This window comes from Haliotis asinina, chromosome 15 (assembly GCF_037392515.1).
Source record: "Haliotis asinina isolate JCU_RB_2024 chromosome 15, JCU_Hal_asi_v2, whole genome shotgun sequence".
Taxonomy (NCBI): domain Eukaryota; kingdom Metazoa; phylum Mollusca; class Gastropoda; order Lepetellida; family Haliotidae; genus Haliotis; species Haliotis asinina.
The window spans coordinates 16,472,170-16,492,683 of record NC_090294.1 but is presented as its reverse complement, the minus strand read 5'-3'; the positions used below and the strand labels follow the sequence as shown (position 1 = coordinate 16,492,683).

At 41.3% G+C, this 20,514-nt stretch overlaps 1 protein-coding gene across 1 annotated transcript in view; it reads right to left on the bottom strand.

Annotated features, from left to right (window-relative positions):
* LOC137266433 (A disintegrin and metalloproteinase with thrombospondin motifs like) overlaps positions 1-1,163 on the bottom strand; it is a 28,466-nt gene extending 27,303 nt beyond the window's left edge. The window contains exons 1-2 of the mRNA XM_067801930.1: positions 1,081-1,163; positions 344-401 (exon numbers count right to left, since the gene is read on the bottom strand). Of these exons, the coding sequence (XP_067658031.1) occupies positions 344-401; positions 1,081-1,116 (94 nt within the window). The 5' untranslated portion in view covers positions 1,117-1,163. The remainder of the gene's footprint in view (positions 1-343; positions 402-1,080) is intronic.
* Between the last annotated feature and the right edge of the window lie 19,351 nt (positions 1,164-20,514).

Below are 20,514 nucleotides of genomic sequence, written 5' to 3'. Positions count from 1 at the left end.
ATAGCGTATATCTGCCGGTTGTATATAAACTATTTATAATCCACACGAAGCGATACACATATTACCACTGCTCGGTACATTAATATTCCAGGCACTGTGATAAAATTAACCTCCGAATTATTTTCTCGTAACATACTTTCCACACACGTTCCTTTTCTTTGTGTATGATTCAAATTAACATAGAGACAATCTCTTCTTACCGAAGTTCCTAAATTGCCTAGCTGACAAGACTACGCCTAGAAACACCGTTGTAACGGCTTTCACAAATGGCAAGTGTTAACCCGTATGGGAAAAGGTTGTCGGTGCATCAGAGACAATCATAAACATTGGGATGGTCACTTACCGTGATGCTCAGTGACGTCATCAGGTAATGGAGGGAGGGCAGTGAATATCCCTATTGTCTGAAAAATGCAATTAATATTATTTCAGGTACAAAGACGGGAAGTTGTTTGTTGTTTGACGCCGCACTCAGCAATATCCCGTAGGACGGCTGTATGTGAGTAATCGTGTCTGGACTATACAATCCAGTGATTGATACAGCGACGTTTAACAGGAGGAATAACAACAGAATGATCACCCGACACGTTATTCATCGTGAAGTCGCACTATTAATCTGAGTAATTTTGCATTTCAGTAACATTTTAGATTTACGCCCAGTACCTCAATACTCGATCGTGCTTACTCAGTCACTCACTCACTCACTCGCCCACACACCCATTCACTCACCCAAACTCCCACCCACATGCCCACTCACTCACTCAAAAACCCACTCACTCACGTACCCACCCACAGACCTACTCACTCACTCACGCAGTCACCAGCCAAGAAAAAGTAAATAATTTAAATCTGACTCAGCTGTCACCTTTGGTTCGAAAAATGTTAACTTGAATTCTCATCATTAGAATGGTGACAGTTTCTTGACCCTATCGTGTTCTGTTCCAGGCATATGACGTTGAACACACCTCTATCACCACAGCGTCTGAGAGTGCATCTCCCGATGACATATACAACTCCAGTACAACCGACTAATAATGATCACCTCACGATCTTACATATGAAGTAACACGTGCATGTTCTTACCTTCAGTAAAATTAGTATGGTAAGTAATTCACGCATGTTTATCGGTGAGTGTGTGAGACATTATCTGGGGTCAGCCTTTATCTCAGAGACAGCAAAATTGCCGACCAAGATAGTACACGTCCTTGATCATGCCATTTCCAAAAAGCGTTTCTTCAAAATGTGAAGAAATCTGAAATCTAACACTTGTATATAGTGCAACTGTTTCAAAATTTGAATTTTTATAATAATAAACTATCTAAAAAACTATTTATGTATTCAAAGGTCGCATCACAGTGCAGTGTGTGCCCCCATGAATGCCGTGTTGACAAACATATGTTTCTGCACATTTTTTGAGTGAGGGATTGCTTACACCCGTCGATAAATCTGACGTCAACTGTTTTCACTGAGCCAAAGATGCATCATTCAAAAACCTATCCTACCAAAACATTTGTATGTCTGCTGACACTTCGGGATTATCTGTACTGAGGTGATCAAATGTGTTGACTTAGATGAGTACGCGCTTTGCGTTACAGAAAGTGAGGCAATTTAGTTTTACGTCGCGATTAGCTATACTCAGTCAATATCACGGCTGGGAAATGGGCCTCGCACCCTGTGCCCGTTGGAGGAATCGAACCTGAGTCTTTGGAGTGACGAGCGAACGCTCTAACCACTGGGGGAGGGGAGTGGGGAGGGTATTCCACCGCCCCTTGACGACTTCAGCAGAACAGTCTTTCGCTTTTCAGGAGAAGGTACAGTGATTGATTCGCTGTATATGTGAAGCTAACTTCTTGTGCCTGTCGTTCAATGATGGTACTGGAATATTGGAAAATTGGGGCGGTGGGATAGCCTAGTACTAATAGCGTCAGCTCGTTACGCCGAAGATCCGAGTTCCGTTTCTGGTGATATTGATGGAATATTGCTACTCACTCACTCACTCACTCACTCACTCACAACTGGAATACTGCTAAATGATGTCTTGGGCAACATTCACTCGCTTATATATACCACAAGAACCTGATTATTTCCCCCAAATCAGAGAAGCAGTCGTAAAATCCTACTTGCCACCAACCTTTGTCCAGCTGAAGGAACATTAGTCAGTTCAATGTATTTGATTTTGTTTGAATTGCTGTTAATCGTAAACACTATGACGGTAACGGGTGTTATTTGTACCGTTAGAGGTTTCTGCTGAGACCAGCAGTGACGTGACGTTATGTCGGGGTGAAATCATGACTCGTCACGCCCACCTACAGGGTGGTGACGTGACGTCCATCGTAAATGGCGGATGATCAAGAAGTGGGAAAGCGTACACTTGATCACTCAATATCCTTTTAGTAGAATAGCAGGGCTACAATCTTTGGCAAAGGTCTGGGTTAGCATCGGCCCTCAGTAACTCATGCTTGACGGAAGAGGCGACTAAGGGGGTCGGATGGTCAGCTTCGCTGACTTGGTTGACACACGTCATCGTATCCCAAATGCTTAGATCGATGCTCATGATTTTGATCACTGGATTGAGTGGTCCAGTCTCGATTATTTTCAGATCGCCACCAAATGCCTACAATACCGCCGAGTGTGGCGTTAAACAACAAACAAAGAAAAAGGCCAAACTTTATTTACATGAGCTTCATATACAATAAAACATCAAGGCAACAAGAACCGTATATAAAGTATACATGTCAGCACAAGGGGACACATTAAACACCTGCCTAAACACATTCCATGGGGCGTCAGCGGCAAATCGTGATGAATATTTTGTGATTTTTTTCAAGATTTGTCATGTCTGATTTAATATATGTGTTTTAGGGCGATGTGTTTGGTAAACAGACAGAATACACCCATTTTTGATGATAATTTAACATGAAAGTTTAACAGAAAAAAATACTTGTTCAAGGTTTACACTATTATAATCTTTATTAAGCACCCCCTTTTTAACAATGGTATGTTTTCAACACGTACAAAAAAACTTCTCTTAGTAATCAGGATGAAAAAAACCCAACTTTTCTTACCTTTCTCCGGATCCTTTCACTCACAGAAAAACGACAAAAACTAATTGGAATCCATGTTGATTTTATAATGATAATTGCTCATATTAAAACACCCACTGATGTCTGCACCATGTCTGTACTAGTATGACCCTGGAATGTTGTTATGTTAGCAAATGTGAACAATCAAGATGTTATCTTGCGTGTCTTACACGATTCAAGGTCACTGTCACTGTCAGCGTCCTGATGCTCTGAAGGGGCAGTCCACTCCATTCCAAGAGTAGAACCGCTTCGAATTGGGCCAGGTCTGTATAGGAGCATCCCTTTGTTGTACACGACGACCAGTCATGTCCAAGATACATGTATGCCCTAAAGGGTTAAGATCGGGGCTCATTCCACTCTGTGGTATGTCATGGGGTGCTTAATTAAGTTCTTTGTGTATATTTACGAGTGTTGCGTTTCGGACGTTTGCAGTGTTTCGGCGACTGGTTTTAAGCTAAAGTTTAAAGTGTGTAATGTTCTGGTCAAATGTCCAAGTGCGTGCTTTTTGTCCAACATTCTAGGTTCCTAAAATGCGCGAATCCTTTCAGTATATATACGCTACTATATTCATAATCGTAATGGGTTGGGAAAATGTTCCAAATTTCTGGCACGCATAATTTCCGTACCTCTTGCGTGAAGTAGTCGTGAACATTGTACTCGCAAACGCTGCGTATTAAAGCGTGTCAATTTCCTACCCTACGCGCATTAACACGCAGTGTCACGCATTGGCCCGCTTTGATTACGAACTGCGTGAGCGGCAGATTGCGCAAAATTCATTCCTTCTAACTTGTCCTGAAGTAGGCGTCCCGACTCGTTCACATGGTCATGGCACTACGGGTTACCGCATAGTTTGCGCACTTTACGAATAGTTTGCGCATGTCATAAACTTGACACGCATTGAGTACACCCCCGGCCCTTCTCGCATTCTCACCTTCATCTCTTGTGTTCAGCATCTTGTAGGACCACAACAAAGTATTAAGCTGGGGTGATGCATGCTATTTTTATACCGGGACAAAGCGGGACCATAAAATACCACGACTGCTTCATGCATACGCGAAGTGGATGTGGCAATGCATGGAACGTGCGGGAACAGTGCGCGTAGTGCGAACCGTGCCGTACACCAGACGTAAACAATCTCCAACAATACTTGACCTAGACGTAAATAAATCGTGCGATAGCGTACCATTGCGTGACAATGCGCAGTATTTTCGGTGAGTGCGTAACTTATGCGTAAACAGGACGCGAACAATGCACAGATTAGACTTCACGCTTTCATGCGTACCATCTAAATTACAGGCTTGGCCACCCCAACTGCGCGTCAGTGCGAGGCATAATTCGGGCAAGTGTCAGGGCGGCATTACATTATTTTCTCGAGAAACATGAATCAGGTTTACATAACTGTTTTAGCAAGCTATTGTTAGACGCTGACATAAGTGTTTTAACCAGCTATTGTTAAGAGATAATAATTACTTTTGTTCAGGTTAATCATTAATCATTCTGTCATCATTGTTAAATAAATTGTCAGAAATTAGTATTTAAGCAGAACTGATATGTGCACTTTGCAGCAATGAAATTTGGGAGATGAATGATTTGTTACAAAAGGGAGCTGTGAAAAGACACTTTAAAGTTAAGGATGAACAGGAACAATGGGGATGTTTATGGAAATATACTATATGCACATTTAATATGACCCGAGGTTTTTGTTATATCAAATTTGACAGAATGTGAACAGGGCGCATATTGATCTGTCACACAAACCCCCAACATATATACCCAATGCAGCCCCCGCAAGTATAGATGAATATTTGGCAAGTCTAGTTGTGAATAATGGAAATCTCTTGGCTTCTTTTATTCTATGTTATGAACACATTTTATTAACATTTTCCCGGTAAAATATGCTCTTTTCAAAGACGGGATTTTAGTCTAAGTGGAGTGAGTGAGTTTAGTTTAAGCCGCACTCAACAACATTCCAGCTATATGGCGACTGTCTGTAAATAAACGAGTCTTATCCTGACAATCCACTGATCAACAGCATCGATCCTCGCAATTGGGAACCGATGACGTGTGTCAGGCAAGTCAGCGAGCCTGATCCCCCGATCACCGAAGAGCAATATTCTAACCCGGACATCCACGGGCAATGTAGGTGGGAGGCATCTATGCCAGTGTGCGTTAGTTCTCTAGGGTAACATGACATTTATACACGGCTATCGGTGACTCAATTATTTCAGAGTATAACTTTGATAACCTCTATCAGGAGAGACGGACTACACAAATGTAGGTACACAAAACATGCAGTGCTGGCTTAGTTTTGTTTATTGAAGATAACGTACATGCTCTATGTGTATTGAAAAGAGACAGGTTTAATTTGCTGTGCGTGCTCTTTAAAGTATTGCTGTAAGTTGTACGCTCTGATTTGGTAATAGAAATACATTGCTTTTCGGGACAATACAATTTTTGTGCCCATCTAGTCATCAACAGCAGGAGAGCACTGGGGCCTTGCCTTGAGTCTCGTCCATGTTTGACTGTTGGTGTATGGACGGAATAAATACCAATCAAATCGTATTAACAAGTGGGGAAATTCATGAATTCCTGAATTTAGCAAATGTATTACTGTAGTGCTGGTTAAGGGAGCATAACATCCAAAGCGACGTCAAGCGACAGGCCCAATCTTGCGAAGGTCACGCCTCCCTTCGTCTCATCTAGTTTGGTTTAGACAGCGTCTGATGTTCAGGAGACAAGATTCAGAGATGAGCACTGGTTTCCCCGAGACAACACTGGTGGTCTGCAGGCGTCCAGGATGAGGCCCTTATACGCAAGGGTCGCCAGTTGGGGTACGGAAGGGTAATGGTACGATGCAGCATCACAATGCATGGGAGAATAGAACACCACAGTTCGAATGGTGTACGCTTCCATGACATCTTTTGAGATGATCTGCGCTTTTTGTCTATGCATATCATATGTTGCCACATACGTCTTGCCCACGTTGCCCACGTAACATTGATGCACTGTTGCGGCCGGAAGAGAGAAGTCTGGGATGAAATGGATCGACACCTACGATAGGACCAGAACCAGCCGCTGCGTTCGGCTCATCAAGTACATGTTATAGATTTAAATTTTATGAAACATAGCTGATTCTTCTATATGATATTAGGCTATATTATGTTAGATTACATTGTATTACATTACATTTCATATACTGAGTTGAAATTTGGTTTCATAATATATTTAAAAGAAGTACAGCTACATCACTGCACATGGATGGGGAGAAAAGTAATTAGGGCGACTAGTGATTGCAATCGTGGAATTGTGAACTAGTCATTGGAATGACATGTTTCTTGTAGTCATAAAGGATGCCGGGCAAAACAGTGGTTTGTGATGTAAAGATTACCATGCTCTGGTCACACGCTGGAAGTATGTAACATAATTGTGGACAGTGACCATCATGTGTTGAAGTAATACCATGGCCTTATTGCCATGTCTGACTATGACTGAAAGAACAAATAAGTCTCTGTCTTGAGAGATGAGAGATTGCTGCACCAACGATAGAGAAACCTCTGTCCCGATTATCTCCAAAAGCAGACCCTACTTGGCTGTAACAGTGAGAGAGTGAGCGAGCATGGTCTTGCGTCAAGTCCATAAGACCTACACCTAAAGACACCTCCACCGCCACCCCCTAGTAAAATGACAAACAGGGGGAAATATATGAAGGGTGTTTGGACATGATTTCGTCTTGGACCGAAGTGACGGTACATAAATCAAATCATACTTTCTGACCAGATGTCAACTGTACCGTTATCTGTCAATCACACGTCCATTTCTCTGGTGGGGAAAATTCCTGCTTGTACTTTTTATGAGAGGTGTGTTCCTGACAAATCAGTAACTCAGTACCTCCCAATGCTGGCATTTGGGACAATCTGTCATCCTATGTTCATATACTTTATATAGATATTTCACATTCATTTGTAAAGAAAACACCGGTTATTACAAATACAGTCCAATATAAAAATGATTACGGTAAAACTAACTTTGTTGGATAGAAATGTTTTGTCTGGTGTCATTCCTTTGTCGACATTGTTAAAGAATGGTTCTCTTTCCGCTTGTAAAGCCAGTCATCTTAATTTGTTTCATATTCTATGTTTCAACCCGTGGCGAAACGGCAAAATGCGTGTCTTCTGCAAAAATTAAGTCACATTACACCACATCTGAATGGAACAAAATGTTGAAAGCAACTCACCGCAGATGAACTCACCTCACCTTATAGCGAGGTGTTTCACCTAACCTTGTGGTCAGTGCGCATGACACAAGGTCCACACCCAGAGGGCAACTCTTATTGTAGTTTATGCCTGTTGTTTTACTGACATACACAAGCCACATAACCTCCGGGAGAACATGGAACATATGCACTCACCAACTTATGCTTAAGTAAACCAGTGGGAAAACTCCGAAACAGCTACATGTACACTTCGTGGAACGGCCACGCAAAGTGTGCTGCACTGATGAAACGTTAAAGTTCGAGTCAGTCTTGGAGAGTGAAGCTGTGTTCAGCAGAAAAGCAGTATTCAGCAGAGAAGCGGTGTTCAGCAGGGAAGCAGTGTTCAGTACCGCTTATGACCATCATGAGCCCGAATGCAAGATTCTCCACGTCTGCGCATTTACAAAATGAGCCTTTAACGTTCTTGTTGTGAAATATTCTGCCATTCTCTGCGTAACATCTGTTCAAAATCATCCAGAGTCGTTGGAACGTGGAGACTTCCAAGCATGTTCAGTAGCATTAATATCAGATACCACTGCAGGCTAGTCCCTATGTATGATGTTGTTTCTCTGGCATTGTCATCCATTGACGGGCATGAAGGTCCATGAAAATATCAGATACCACTGCAGGCTAGTCCCTATGTATGATGTTGTTTCTCTGGCATTGTTATCCATTGACGGGCATGAAGGTCCATGAACATGAAGTTATGACCCGCATGTTGTACCAGACGAATAATTACAGGTAGGCTGTAACCGCCCAGACTGCATGTGTGACATGTGGAGAATACCCATACCACACATATTGCACGTTGTTTCTGTGGGTGGTTGTCTTCGGTGATGTTATCAATGTTATCAGATAAATCAATTTGACAGTAATTAAAGGTTATGTATTTCTTTGAATATTCACCTGTCAGGAACATGCCGAGAAAAATTAAGTGAACTTGTTGCGTAGATTTTTGCGAGGAGTATATAATGTCTTTTATCGCAACCAAGCACATGCACTGACTTGAGCCCATGTGTAAATGACGTTGTTGTGGGAGAGAGAGAGAGAGAGAGAGAGAGAGATAGAGAGATAGAGAGATAGAGAGATAGAGAGAGAGAGAGAGGCGCACACACATTCCTTCTGGAATCTTGTGGGGATACTGATCCTGTATCAAAGCACTATTAGCGATGTTTCAGCACGACAACAAGAATGGAACGCATTCCATGTGGAAAATCGAACCCTCGTTTCCTGTAGGGGGAGCGCTTTAACTACTTGGCCACCCATCGTTGTTGAACGTTGACAAGGGGGTTCAGAAAACCACAACCCTGTCACCTTTGATGAAGTATGACCCATTCGCGTGTTATCAGATCAGTGACGATCCCCGCCATGTTGTTGCAGTAAAGATTTGACAGAAACTCCCGTTTGAATGTCAAGCTATTACAATGCCCGGTCGGCAAGACAGCTAAATAATTCAAGCTATGTTACGGTGCTATTGCCACGGGCAATATTCATATCATCTTATAATAAAAAAGCATATTTTTATTCAGCCTAAAGACAGTAAAACGGCGTGATGTGCCAACTCCGCCCCCAAAATGTCAATGAATGACAAGCCCTTGGCCTAAGGCAAAGAACAAGATCTTGTAATGTATTGTAGCCTAACCTTAGAGTGTGTCTACATAGCTGAAGACAAGCCTGCCTTGTGGGAGCGTGGCGCCTATGGTCTATAGAATTGTGCGGATACTGATGTTCATAATTGGATAATGTGTTGCCTAGGAACCAGGCAGAAACCGTTCCTATTGTCTCCAAACAGAGGAGAATTTTAGAAATCACTCTAAGGTAGGTAGCTCATGATATGTTGCAGATAGCTTTCCTGGTTAGTAGGATTGGCAGTCATTAGTCTTGTTGACGACGACTAGACAATACCTACTTATAATGTAATACAATTTACATTAATTATTTTCAAAGATACGTGTAGGAAGAAATGTTATCAATTTTAATGTAATTTCTTTAAACGTTCCTTAACTATTTTGTTTCTTACTCTTAGTGGAATCAATTGTGACCGATGGATGTCAGGCGATACCATTTACATTTAATGAAACGTGTGAACAAATATGAGTATTCGTCAATCAGTAGACACGTTGATCCTCAAACACGATATCTTCCTGGGAACAAGTTTTACCTTTCCTATTTTCGGATCTCATTTCAAGCGCCTACGGGGTCTTATCCAACAAAGATCTTATCGATCACGTTGTGGTTCATTTTTAGTGCACAGAAAGGACAGATTATAGCAACAGAAATAGCAATAGTAGGAGTTACAGCAGTAGCGGCAGTAGCAACAGTGGTAACAATTGTAGTAGTAGTAGCAGTAGTAGCAGCAGCAGCAGTAGTAGTAGCAGTAGCTGAAATAGACGCAGTTGCGTCTAAAGTAGGAGTAACACTAGCAGCAGCACTAGAAGTAGCGACAGTAGCAAAAGTTGAAGAGACAGAAGCAGTAGTAGCAATGGCCCCGCAGACGGACTACCACCAGTAGCAGTATCAGTGGAGGAAGGTAGTAGTAGTAGTAGCAAAAGCTGAAGAGGCAGAAACAACAATAGCAATGGTACCAACAGAAGGAGTACGAGCAGTAGCAGTAGTGGGTGGTAGTAGTGGTAGTTGCAACAGCAGTAGTTGCAGAAGTAGAAGCAACAGCAGAAGCAGTAGTAGTAGCAGCAGCAGCAACAGCAGAAGCAGTAGTAGCATAAGTTGAAGAGGCAGAAAATAGTAGCAAATAGCACCAACAGAACAAATACCAGTAGCAGCAGCAGCAGCAGCAGCAGCAGTAGTAGTAGTAGTAGTAGTTGCGGCAGTAGAAGTAATTGGAACAGTAGCAGCAGCAATGGTTTACGTTGTTGTATGGATACACTAAGCATTAATGAGACTGATATTCCATCAGTACAATCTGCACTCACAATGGAGTTCATGTCAACATGGTGAACAGACGGGTTCCGGCTTCGTTTTATTGTGAACATAAATATTAATAGACTCATTTCATCTTTTGCCAAGGGTAATATATCAATGACAGCGGATCAGATGAACTGTTGGCGATATAATGAGGTTTAAATGTTAGAAAGGAGATTCAGTATAAGTCTTAATATCCAAAATGGTTCTGGAGCGATCATTCCGAATTATGTTTTCTGTATCCTTAAAGCAATGGAGCATTCAAGTCGATGTTTGACAGAATCCTTAAATGCATACGAACGCCCAAGAAGTTGTATGATTATTGTAAGACAACAAACGCTTACGTTACAAACAGATTATGGCGGGTTCTACTTCTGAAACGAGATACCTTTTCACGTACATCCGTTGACACCACTGATTGTCAATGATTCATACTTAAACTGACATAAGAATAATCACTACGATGCTTTGTACGCCCTACGGAAGTTGTTGCGGTAGACAACAAGGCATATAACTCATCCGACTCCTTCTGTATTCATAATGATAATTAAACGACAGTTGAAACAAATGTTTGACAGTACCTGGAACGAGGCGCCCTGTATTAACGTGGGTGGGTGTCGCCTAAGTATGAATCACCGTCGGACGGTGTCGGTATTGCCGAAGGGATGTCACCTTCTCGGTATGTTAACACTCATTTTATGGGCCCTTGTTTGAGATGCAGCTAAACATTAACCATACGGCTCTATACATGTTCACTCGGGTCAAGTTCATTCTTGGATAGATGCCCCGTATCTTGAAAGAGTTCATTGTGGGAATTTACACCGTGTGTCGTAATCTTTGGGAAAATGTCATGTTGGTTCTTGATGGTACCACTTCAGACGTAAGAATCTAATGTGTTGTACGTTATGATAATATATCTCACAGAGCTGCACTCTATTATTATGTCACGGTTGGAGAAGAGACCAGTACAACATTGTAGAGCATCAAGGATGTTGTATGTTGTGTCAAGAGAACATACATCTCGTTTGGTTTACACATACAACAGACCAATGAATATTTAGCGTACTTTAGCGCACTTTCTGTGTACGATAAGTAAAGGTGCTGTGTGCTTCATAAAGTGCGACAGGACACTTGAATGCAAACATGTTAAAACTATCAATGCAAAGATTTGCATATATATGTTCAACTTCAGGGGCATTATAAATCACTTGTATATATACTATACTATATTTGTAATAACATACTTTAGAGGTGGGAGGCCTGTTGCAAGTGGTGTTTAGGGCACATGCAAAAACATGGAGTTAAAACAGGCTTGAGCTATTTTATCATTCGTGTAAAATTCAGTGGCTTTATATCAAAATAACTGCCTTGATGGTTAGCATAATGTGCATTGAATCGTAAGGATGAATAGGAAATGCATAAACTAGATCGGAAGATAGATTATATGTCATAACTTACACAAGGTCAAGTCCTGTAAGGGTTAAGGTGGCAAGGTACGTTTTTAACCCAACTTTTTGTTACTGTTACACTGACTGACAAACAGAAAAACAAAATATATTGTACGGGTGTTTCATAACTATCACACGGGGCGGCGGGTAGCCTGGTGGGTAAAGCGTTTGCTCGTCACGACAACAATCCGGGTTCGGTTCCTCACATAAGTACAATGTGTCAAGTCCATTACTGGTGCCGCTGTCATGATATTGTTGGAATATTGCTAAAAAAAACTCATGCATTATCCAACATTTATACATTTCATATTAGAGAAATCTTGTGTCGGAATAACAATGATTAACATTTCCTAGTTAAATTATGACAGTGTTCTGTATGACACATTTGGACAAACCATCTACTTTGCAATATTCACTTGATCTACATGATTACATTTTTCAAGGTTCGTATAGTGACATCAGTTATCACGAAAATACAATATCACGTGAAAAGAATATTAACATGATCAATGCACATGAAGACCTTCTAAAGGGTAACTGTGTAGAAATGACTTAGCTAGTTCATCCTTAATGATATCAGATAATCGATATTCACCAATCGTAAGTTAAACGTCTCTGCCTAATTCCTGTATTCAAGCTGAGTAAATATCCCCGTATTCATAAACAAACTAGTCATTAAGGAGACACGATGTTTACAGGAATAAATCCTTCTTGCCTAAATATCCTACCATTAAATTTCACAAAATCAACTGTACCTGAAAATGTTGAAAGAATTTAATAGGCGTCGTCAAAGGGCAACAGAAATCACCTTCCAGTTTAAATTGAGCAGCAAAGAGCATGCACTGTCTGGCAATAAAAATTCAGATTACTTTCGGAAATTGGTATTCGTGTGAAGGAGTATCAAGGTTCAGTCACTACGATGTGTCTTGGCGCTGCAACATCGAATATGGCCATTGAAAGAATGCTCGCTGGAGATTACAAATCTTCTTTTGCCAGCCCCGTGTATGTTCGTTTGAGCACGATATCACGGCTGGCAGCTCGTGACAAGTATACACGCTTACCAAATGACCGTCCAGTGCAGGCAGACCTCGAGTCACCTTTGTAAGCCCAAGGTCGGTACACAAGGCTCCTATATTGGCATGATCGCACTATCATGGGTGAGAGCACAGCAGCCAAAAACCATGGGCTTAGGAGGATATCCGGTCAACGTGTACGGAGGAGGTTGAGAGTAATTGGACTGACAGCCAGGCAATCCAACGTCGGGCTCGTGCGACGTCGTCACCATGACGCTCAACTTCTCCGTTGTCTAAAATAATGCATTTGGTTGTATACTATTATGCATTTTCTTTTTCTAAACTGATGAACAGAATTCATGCAATGAAGTCTTTTTATGGATCAGTAATGTATCTTTGAAAATACACCATTTTCGCAAGAGATTTCTGGGTTATACGTTTCTAGATTTAACAGAACATTTTCACATAATCGATCTTGGGTCTTGCATACATTCAAATGATATCAAAAGATAGTGTTAAGGTGTTTAGAGATTCAGCAAGTGACCGAGGCGCTGATGAAAGATCGAGTACTGCAGTGGCGAGTCTACACCAAATGTATCATTTAGATTTACTTCTCCTAGTTACGAACAAAACGCAACAATCTTTATCGTTTTAGGAGTTCCATGATATGTCTAGAAGTTGTAAGAGGTGAGTCCAGGTCCCATACAACATTGCTTCCGCTGTATGGATGGCCATAAAACAACATACAAACTACGACATGTATCCCTTTAAGCCTTTGTTACGATTCTGATTTCAAGAATGGAACAGGCTCTTTCGTGACATTTGACTGTGACAAAATCTGGAAATTCGTGAGTGCTGTGATGACGGTGGGCCTGTTACTTGCGTGATAGAAACACCTTATTGTACTGACACTGGACCTTGAACTGTGCGTTTCAATACACTTTGTTTTTCATTCATTGTCTGGCTATGTACGCGTCGATTCTGTTCTTCTGGGTTCGCTTTTTCATTTTCAATTTGGAATTCATCATAAAATTATTTATTCCTTGGTTGTATCAACGATTGTGTTTTATATTTGGAACAAGTATTTTGGGGTACATTTGCTGGGCCCAGCATCATAACAGTCTCTTTACAGATGTAATAGAGCCTTGGAAATCCTGTAGAAATTAGGACATATAATCAGGTTTTAAAGTCAAACCAAAAGCTAAAAATAAACAGAGATAAAACTGAATGGTTTTTAGTGGAAGTAACTGAATAGTGTGAATGTCGGCTGGCAGAGTCTTTTATAGTTTGTGCATTCTACCATTGACATCAGTCGCCGTCCTAATCATCTGATACACTGTCAAAGCAATATCCGGAATGCATTCTTTAATCAATACTTTGAGTCCATCCATTGGTAGAACTTGCTAGAGTCACAGGATTCTAGGATTCTGTGAACCACACAGACAATAGTCTTGTTCTTACTTTGTGCAAGAGCAAGACATATTCTCAATCAGCGGTAACATTTGACCTTCGCCCTTTCTTGTAACCATGGCGGCCACGGGGTCCTCGGAATGGATAACACAATACAGAAACACTGACAACGCATATCATCTACTTCGTGAGCATACCACTAGCCAATGGCAGTGCTTATGACAATAAGTAATATATATCCATACAGAGGAAACATTTCCAAAGGAAAGGAATACATTGTTACATTTCTCTCAATTTCTCTCTATAATCTGTTTCCTCCTTGGCTTCATTATTTGCATTTTATCGACCTTGTAAATCCAATATCAGACAATATAGACATCCTTAAAGATCAACAGTTTTCTGCACTTTAGGAAACTATGTATATGGTACATTTTGCCAACTTCCATTCATAGCCTGGGATGCCTACAGATTTGATATATACATTGATATCTGATATATGCTTGATGAGTCATGCCAATACTTACTGTTATATCCCTCAAGCGGAAATCAACTCACAGAGGTATTAAGCAATGTTTAGTTGAATATGATTCTTTCAGGTTTTTGTGCAGCATGTTACAGTCGGTACCCGTGCTTGATTTTAGAATATGTAAAAAATTATCACGTGGACAATGTTTGCAATTTCTTGTGCTACATGAAAAAGAATACTAGGCAATGAACATATTTTTGGAAAATGGCTTGAACACCCACCGCCTTCTCTCAAACATTTTGATGATGTTAGTAAATCCTACATCACGTGTTGCAACAGAACCTTCTTGGCGCTAAGGTGACAGTAGCATTGGCATATGGTAGTCTTAACGCTAAGGTGACAGTAACATTGGCATATGGTAGTCTTAACGCTAAGGTGACAGTAACATAGGCATATGGTAGTCTTGGCGCTAAGGTGACAGTAACATTGGCATATGGTAGTCTTGGCACTAAGGTGAGAGTAACATAGGCATATGGTAGTCTTATCGCTAAGGTGACAGTAACATAGGCATATGGTAGTCTTAGCGCTAAGGTGACAGTACCATTGGCATATGGTAGTCTTAAACGCTAAGGTGACAGTAACATTGGCATATGGTAGTCTTAGCGCTAAGGTGACAGTAACATTGGCATATGGTAGTCTTAAACGCTAAGGTGACAGTAACATTGGCATATGGTAGTCTTAACGCTAAGGTGACAGTACCATTGGCATATGGTAGTCTTAAACGCTAAGGTGACAGTAACATTGGCATATGGTAGTCTTAGCGCTAAGGTGACAGTACCATTGGCATATGGTAGTCTTAAACGCTAAGGTGACAGTAACATTGGCATATGGTAGTCTTAGCACTAAGGTGACAGTAACATTGGCATATGGTAGTCTTAAACGCTAAGGTGACAGTAACATTGGCATATGGTAGTCTTAGCGCTAAGGTGACAGTAACATTGGCATATGGTAGTCTTAAACGCTAAGGTGACAGTAACATTGGCATATGGTAGTCTTAGCGCTAAGGTGACAGTAACATTGGCATATGGTAGTCTTAAACGCTAAGGTGACAGTAACATTGGCATATGGTAGTCTTAAACGCTAAGGTGACAGTAACATAGGCATATGGTAGTCTTAAACGCTAAGGTGACAGTAACATTGGCATATGGTAGTCTTAGCGCTAAGGTGACAGTACCATTGGCATATGGTAGTCTTAAACGCTAAGGTGACAGTAACATAGGCATATGGTAGTCTTAGCGCTAAGGTGACAGTAACATTGGCATATGGTAGTCTTAAACGCTAAGGTGACAGTAACATTGGCATATGGTAGTCTTAGCGCTAAGGTGACAGTACCATTGGCATATGGTAGTCTTAAACGCTAAGGTGACAGTAACATTGGCATATGGTAGTCTTAAACGCTAAGGTGACAGTAACATAGGCATATGGTAGTCTTAGCGCTAAGGTGACAGTAACATTGGCATATGGTAGTCTTAAACGCTAAGGTGACAGTAACATTGGCATATGGTAGTCTTAGCGCTAAGGTGACAGTAACATTGGCATATGGTAGTCTTAACGCTAAGGTGACAGTAACATTGGCATATGGTAGTCTTAAACGCTAAGGTGACAGTAACATAGGCATATGGTAGTCTTAAACGCTAAGGTGACAGTAACATAGGCATATGGTAGTCTTAGCGCTAAGGTGACAGTAACATTGGCATATGGTAGTCTTAAACGCTAAGGTGACAGTAACATAGGCATATGGTAGTCTTAGTGCTAGGGTTGTTTTGTACAACAGCACACAGGGCAGTATTAACAAAATGTCCGTACGTTACGACCTGTCGTAAGCCTATGGTTTGGCACAGGCTTGCGAATGTCGTAGCTCTTTTGTGGATCGTGACCACGGCTTATACGTAAGTCTGATAAAAGCAACACAACTAACAAATTGCCTCCTTCTATCTTGTATTCTGGACAGGCTGGAATTACCATAGCTTAACTACACTGACCCAAAAAAGAAACGCATAGCTGAAATCTCATTTTTAAAGTAGATTTTTTCGGAAAATATGGAATGGGATGACAATTAATGTAAATATTAAGTGTTTTTATAGTCAATACAACCAAAACAGACAAACAAACACAACCTCTGGTGATTATTCGCCACACCACAGCACCTTGAAAACGCTTTGTATAATCTGCACGTGGGAAAATCTGAAAGCATTATGCACGTGCAAATGCAGGATCTCAATCTTGATTATGATGGCTATAAAAGGGGACAGGTCCTGTTGCGATTCATTCTTCGAATTTCTTTCTATGCGACGCGAAAAATGCCAAGGTTAAATGAAGAAAACAGAAATAGAGCCATTGGACGTCTGGAAGCTGGGGAAAGTCAGTCATCAGTTGCCAGACGTCTGAATGTGAGGCAGAGCACGATTTCCCGTCTCTGGCAACGATACATGCAACACAACTCGACCAGAGACCGTCCAAGGAGTGGGAGACCAAGGGTGACAACTCCAGCACAAGACCGCTACATCCGGGTGCTTCATCTGCGTAATCGGGCCGTCACTGCTACGTATACCGCTGATCACGTTCCTGGGCTGCGTAGAGTCTCTCCACAAACCATCAGGAATCGCCTAAGAGAGCATGGAATTCGACCTATGCGACCTCATGCAGGACCTGTTCTGCATCCCCATCACCGTCGTGCACGTCTTCAGTGGTGCAGGAACGTTCGGGCATGGAACCTCTTGAATTGGAGGAGGATCTGGTTCAGCGATGAGTCACGTTTTCTGCTGTACAGACATGATGGAAGGATGCGTGTTTACAGACGTCGAAATGAGAGATATGCTCGACAGTGCGTTCGTGAGGTCAACAGACACGGTGGTGGAGGTGTAATGATGTGGGGAGGCATATCTATGAACGGCAGGACACAGTTGGTGCATGTGCAAGGGAATCTCAATGCTGTACGCTACCGGGATGAAATTCTGAACCGTCATGTTGTTCCTACAATTGACGCTAGAAGGGAAATTTTCCAGCACGACAATGCAAGACCGCACACAGCACGCATTACCACGGATTTCCTTGTCAACAACAACATTACAGTTCTTCCATGGCCCTCAAAATCGCCGGATTTGAACCCAATTGAACATTTATGGGACCAATTGGGTAAACGGTTACGACGTCGACAGCCGCAGCCACAGACACGTCTACAGTTGGTGAATGCGTTGCGAGATGAGTGGAGAAGAATCCCACAAAGGCGGATACGACGTCGTATACAGTCAATGCCCAGGCGATGCAGAGCAGTGATTGATGCCCGTGGTGGTCACACCAGATACTGACTTTCTCACTATGCCATGGAAAATAGAGACGCTTAATACCACTGTGAATGATTGTATATGTCTTGACACACATTTGTTAATACCCGTGTGAATTATCATTGCTCAAGTTCCATTACTTTTTGTGCAATTTAAGTTAATAAATCATCTCTCATAACATTGGATTTTCACCTATGCGTTTCTTTTTTGGGCCAGTGTATATCTTCACAAATTTTAATGTTTTTTTTTTTGCTTATTTCATGAAAATATTCTTGAAACAGAATTTGTTGCGGAGGAAGTTTTCTTAACGCTTATATTCATAAAATCACGTACCATGACAGACTGAGTCGCAACTCTGCATGAAGATAAGCCAGATTAGGCGAATTCATCTGTGACTTTTAATACAAGGAAGGCTTATATGTGCCACATACTCAAAGCTCATTACACTTTCCATCACGGAGTGCTTGCTAATGCTTGTTTGTTTAGACGATTAATACTGTAATAACAAAGCCTAAACACAGAGGTAAGATTACTTCGTGAACCCGTCTCTGTGAGAAGGTATTCGGTGCGAAAAACAGCTGATTGACGGCCTGTCAAAACGTCAATCTTTTATCAACCCACTTTATTGCCGGATTAGCGTCACGTTGAGGCTCAAAGCAGGGAATCGTTTCCACATGCTAAAAATATGTCGGCTATTTGTCCGACTGTGACATGTGCCTACCTTAGTCGTGATGTGAGAGGAGATACCATGTTTAAGACAATGAGTAATAAGTTCGCTAAAGGCTGGTGATAATTTTTCTCGTGGCGTTTCTAAAGATGAAATATTTTGTGCAGGAAAAGTATGCCCAGAAATATGCTAACTAAAATTTGAGTTTATAAATATATTTAATTGTATTTAAAAGTTTCGGTGAATCAAGCAGTAATAGACCAGATACAATTATTTTATCTAGTATGAAAAGCCGTCCAGGCATATCAATGTAATACAGTTAGTTTTACTCCGTTTTTAACAATATTCCAGCAATGTCACAGCAGGGGACACCAGTGACGGCCTTCTCACATTGTACACATGTTGGGAATCGAACCAGGGTTTGTTAGCGTGACTGGCGAACACTTTGACCATTGGGCTAACACAATTATTGATAGAGATCATAACGAGTCAGAGAGAAGTATAGTTTTACGCCGCTTTTAACAATATTCCATCAGTATCACAGCTGGAGACACCAGTGACGGGCTTCACACATTGTGCGAATGTATGTTATAAACACAGATTGAAAAGATTTGTTTTCCTGTGGTGTCCCCTTTAACACTTGATGGAAAAGAATGGGATTTTTGTTTTAAAATCAAGTAATAGTGATACATAGTTGGCTCCATTTGGAATGAATTGCTGGCATAAGGAGCTGAAACAAAATGAAAATAAACCCAAAGTTATGGCGAAAATTGCGGCACGTTTGTCAGATAATGTTCAGACACATAAAATATTGACTAATACTAATAATACATGTATGCTACACAGTGTATAAGCCTCAGATTGTTGTTGTGTGTCTGCCAACTAAGGACACCTATGACCTGACATCAGTTAAACAAGGCAACGACCACTGACCACCTGCAGCAACTGATTTACCCGATGTCCGATGTCGCGTCAGGACTCCGATTGCAATCTGGTTTCAATACCCTTGTCAGATGATCACTCGTAACTGTATATCAGTTGACCTCAATAATTCACTGACCGAGCTATGCATCTAGAGTCACAGGCTCTGAACAGCATTATTTTCCATAGAGACTTTCTTTGGTCCGTGACGTCGTAATCATCAGAAATTATTCATGTGTAAATAATACCTCATTCTTTGAAATCGCACCTGTCATGTTAACACTGCTGCCATACAGTCCATCAACACGGCTGCACTACTTATCCAATGAATGTCACACAGCAGTGTGTCAAGTGCCGAGAATGAGAGATAACGTTACTACAAATGCGATTCTGTATCCCATTCTAAATTCCAATATGAATTATGATTGCTAACACTAGTTTTATTTCCTGCACATACCGACGCATACCTCCAACATAACATAGGCATTCCCCTCTCCACGCCCAGTTTGAAAGATAATGTATGCCTCCTTGAACAATTCTTACTTCCGTGTAGTTGAGGAAGTACCCACGTGAATAAGTAACACGGCAGCCAGCTGACCCTCTGTCACGCTTCACGAAGGACGACGTAGGCTTCTGGGTAGGACCTACTGTTGATGAATGGTAGGATTAACAAACAAATTGTTGGACTGTTTACTTGAAACAAAAAAACTAATCTCAGTGAGGACGACAGCAGTGAACCATACTTTACTTACTTGATGAAAACGTGATAAAAAAATGCGACTGTTTGTTGTGTGCTTGTTGACTCATAACGCGGAACAGGATTTATTAAAAAAAAGAATGGGGAAACAATTCTCTGACGTCTTCTGGGTCGTCAAGGAGGGGTTTGAGGTATTTGAACTAATAACGTGTTTGTTATTTCGTTTAAGACCCAAAGTTTGTGTCCTTATCGCCAAAAAGCTAGGTGAGGTTGCCCTCATCACTTACAGAGTTGGTG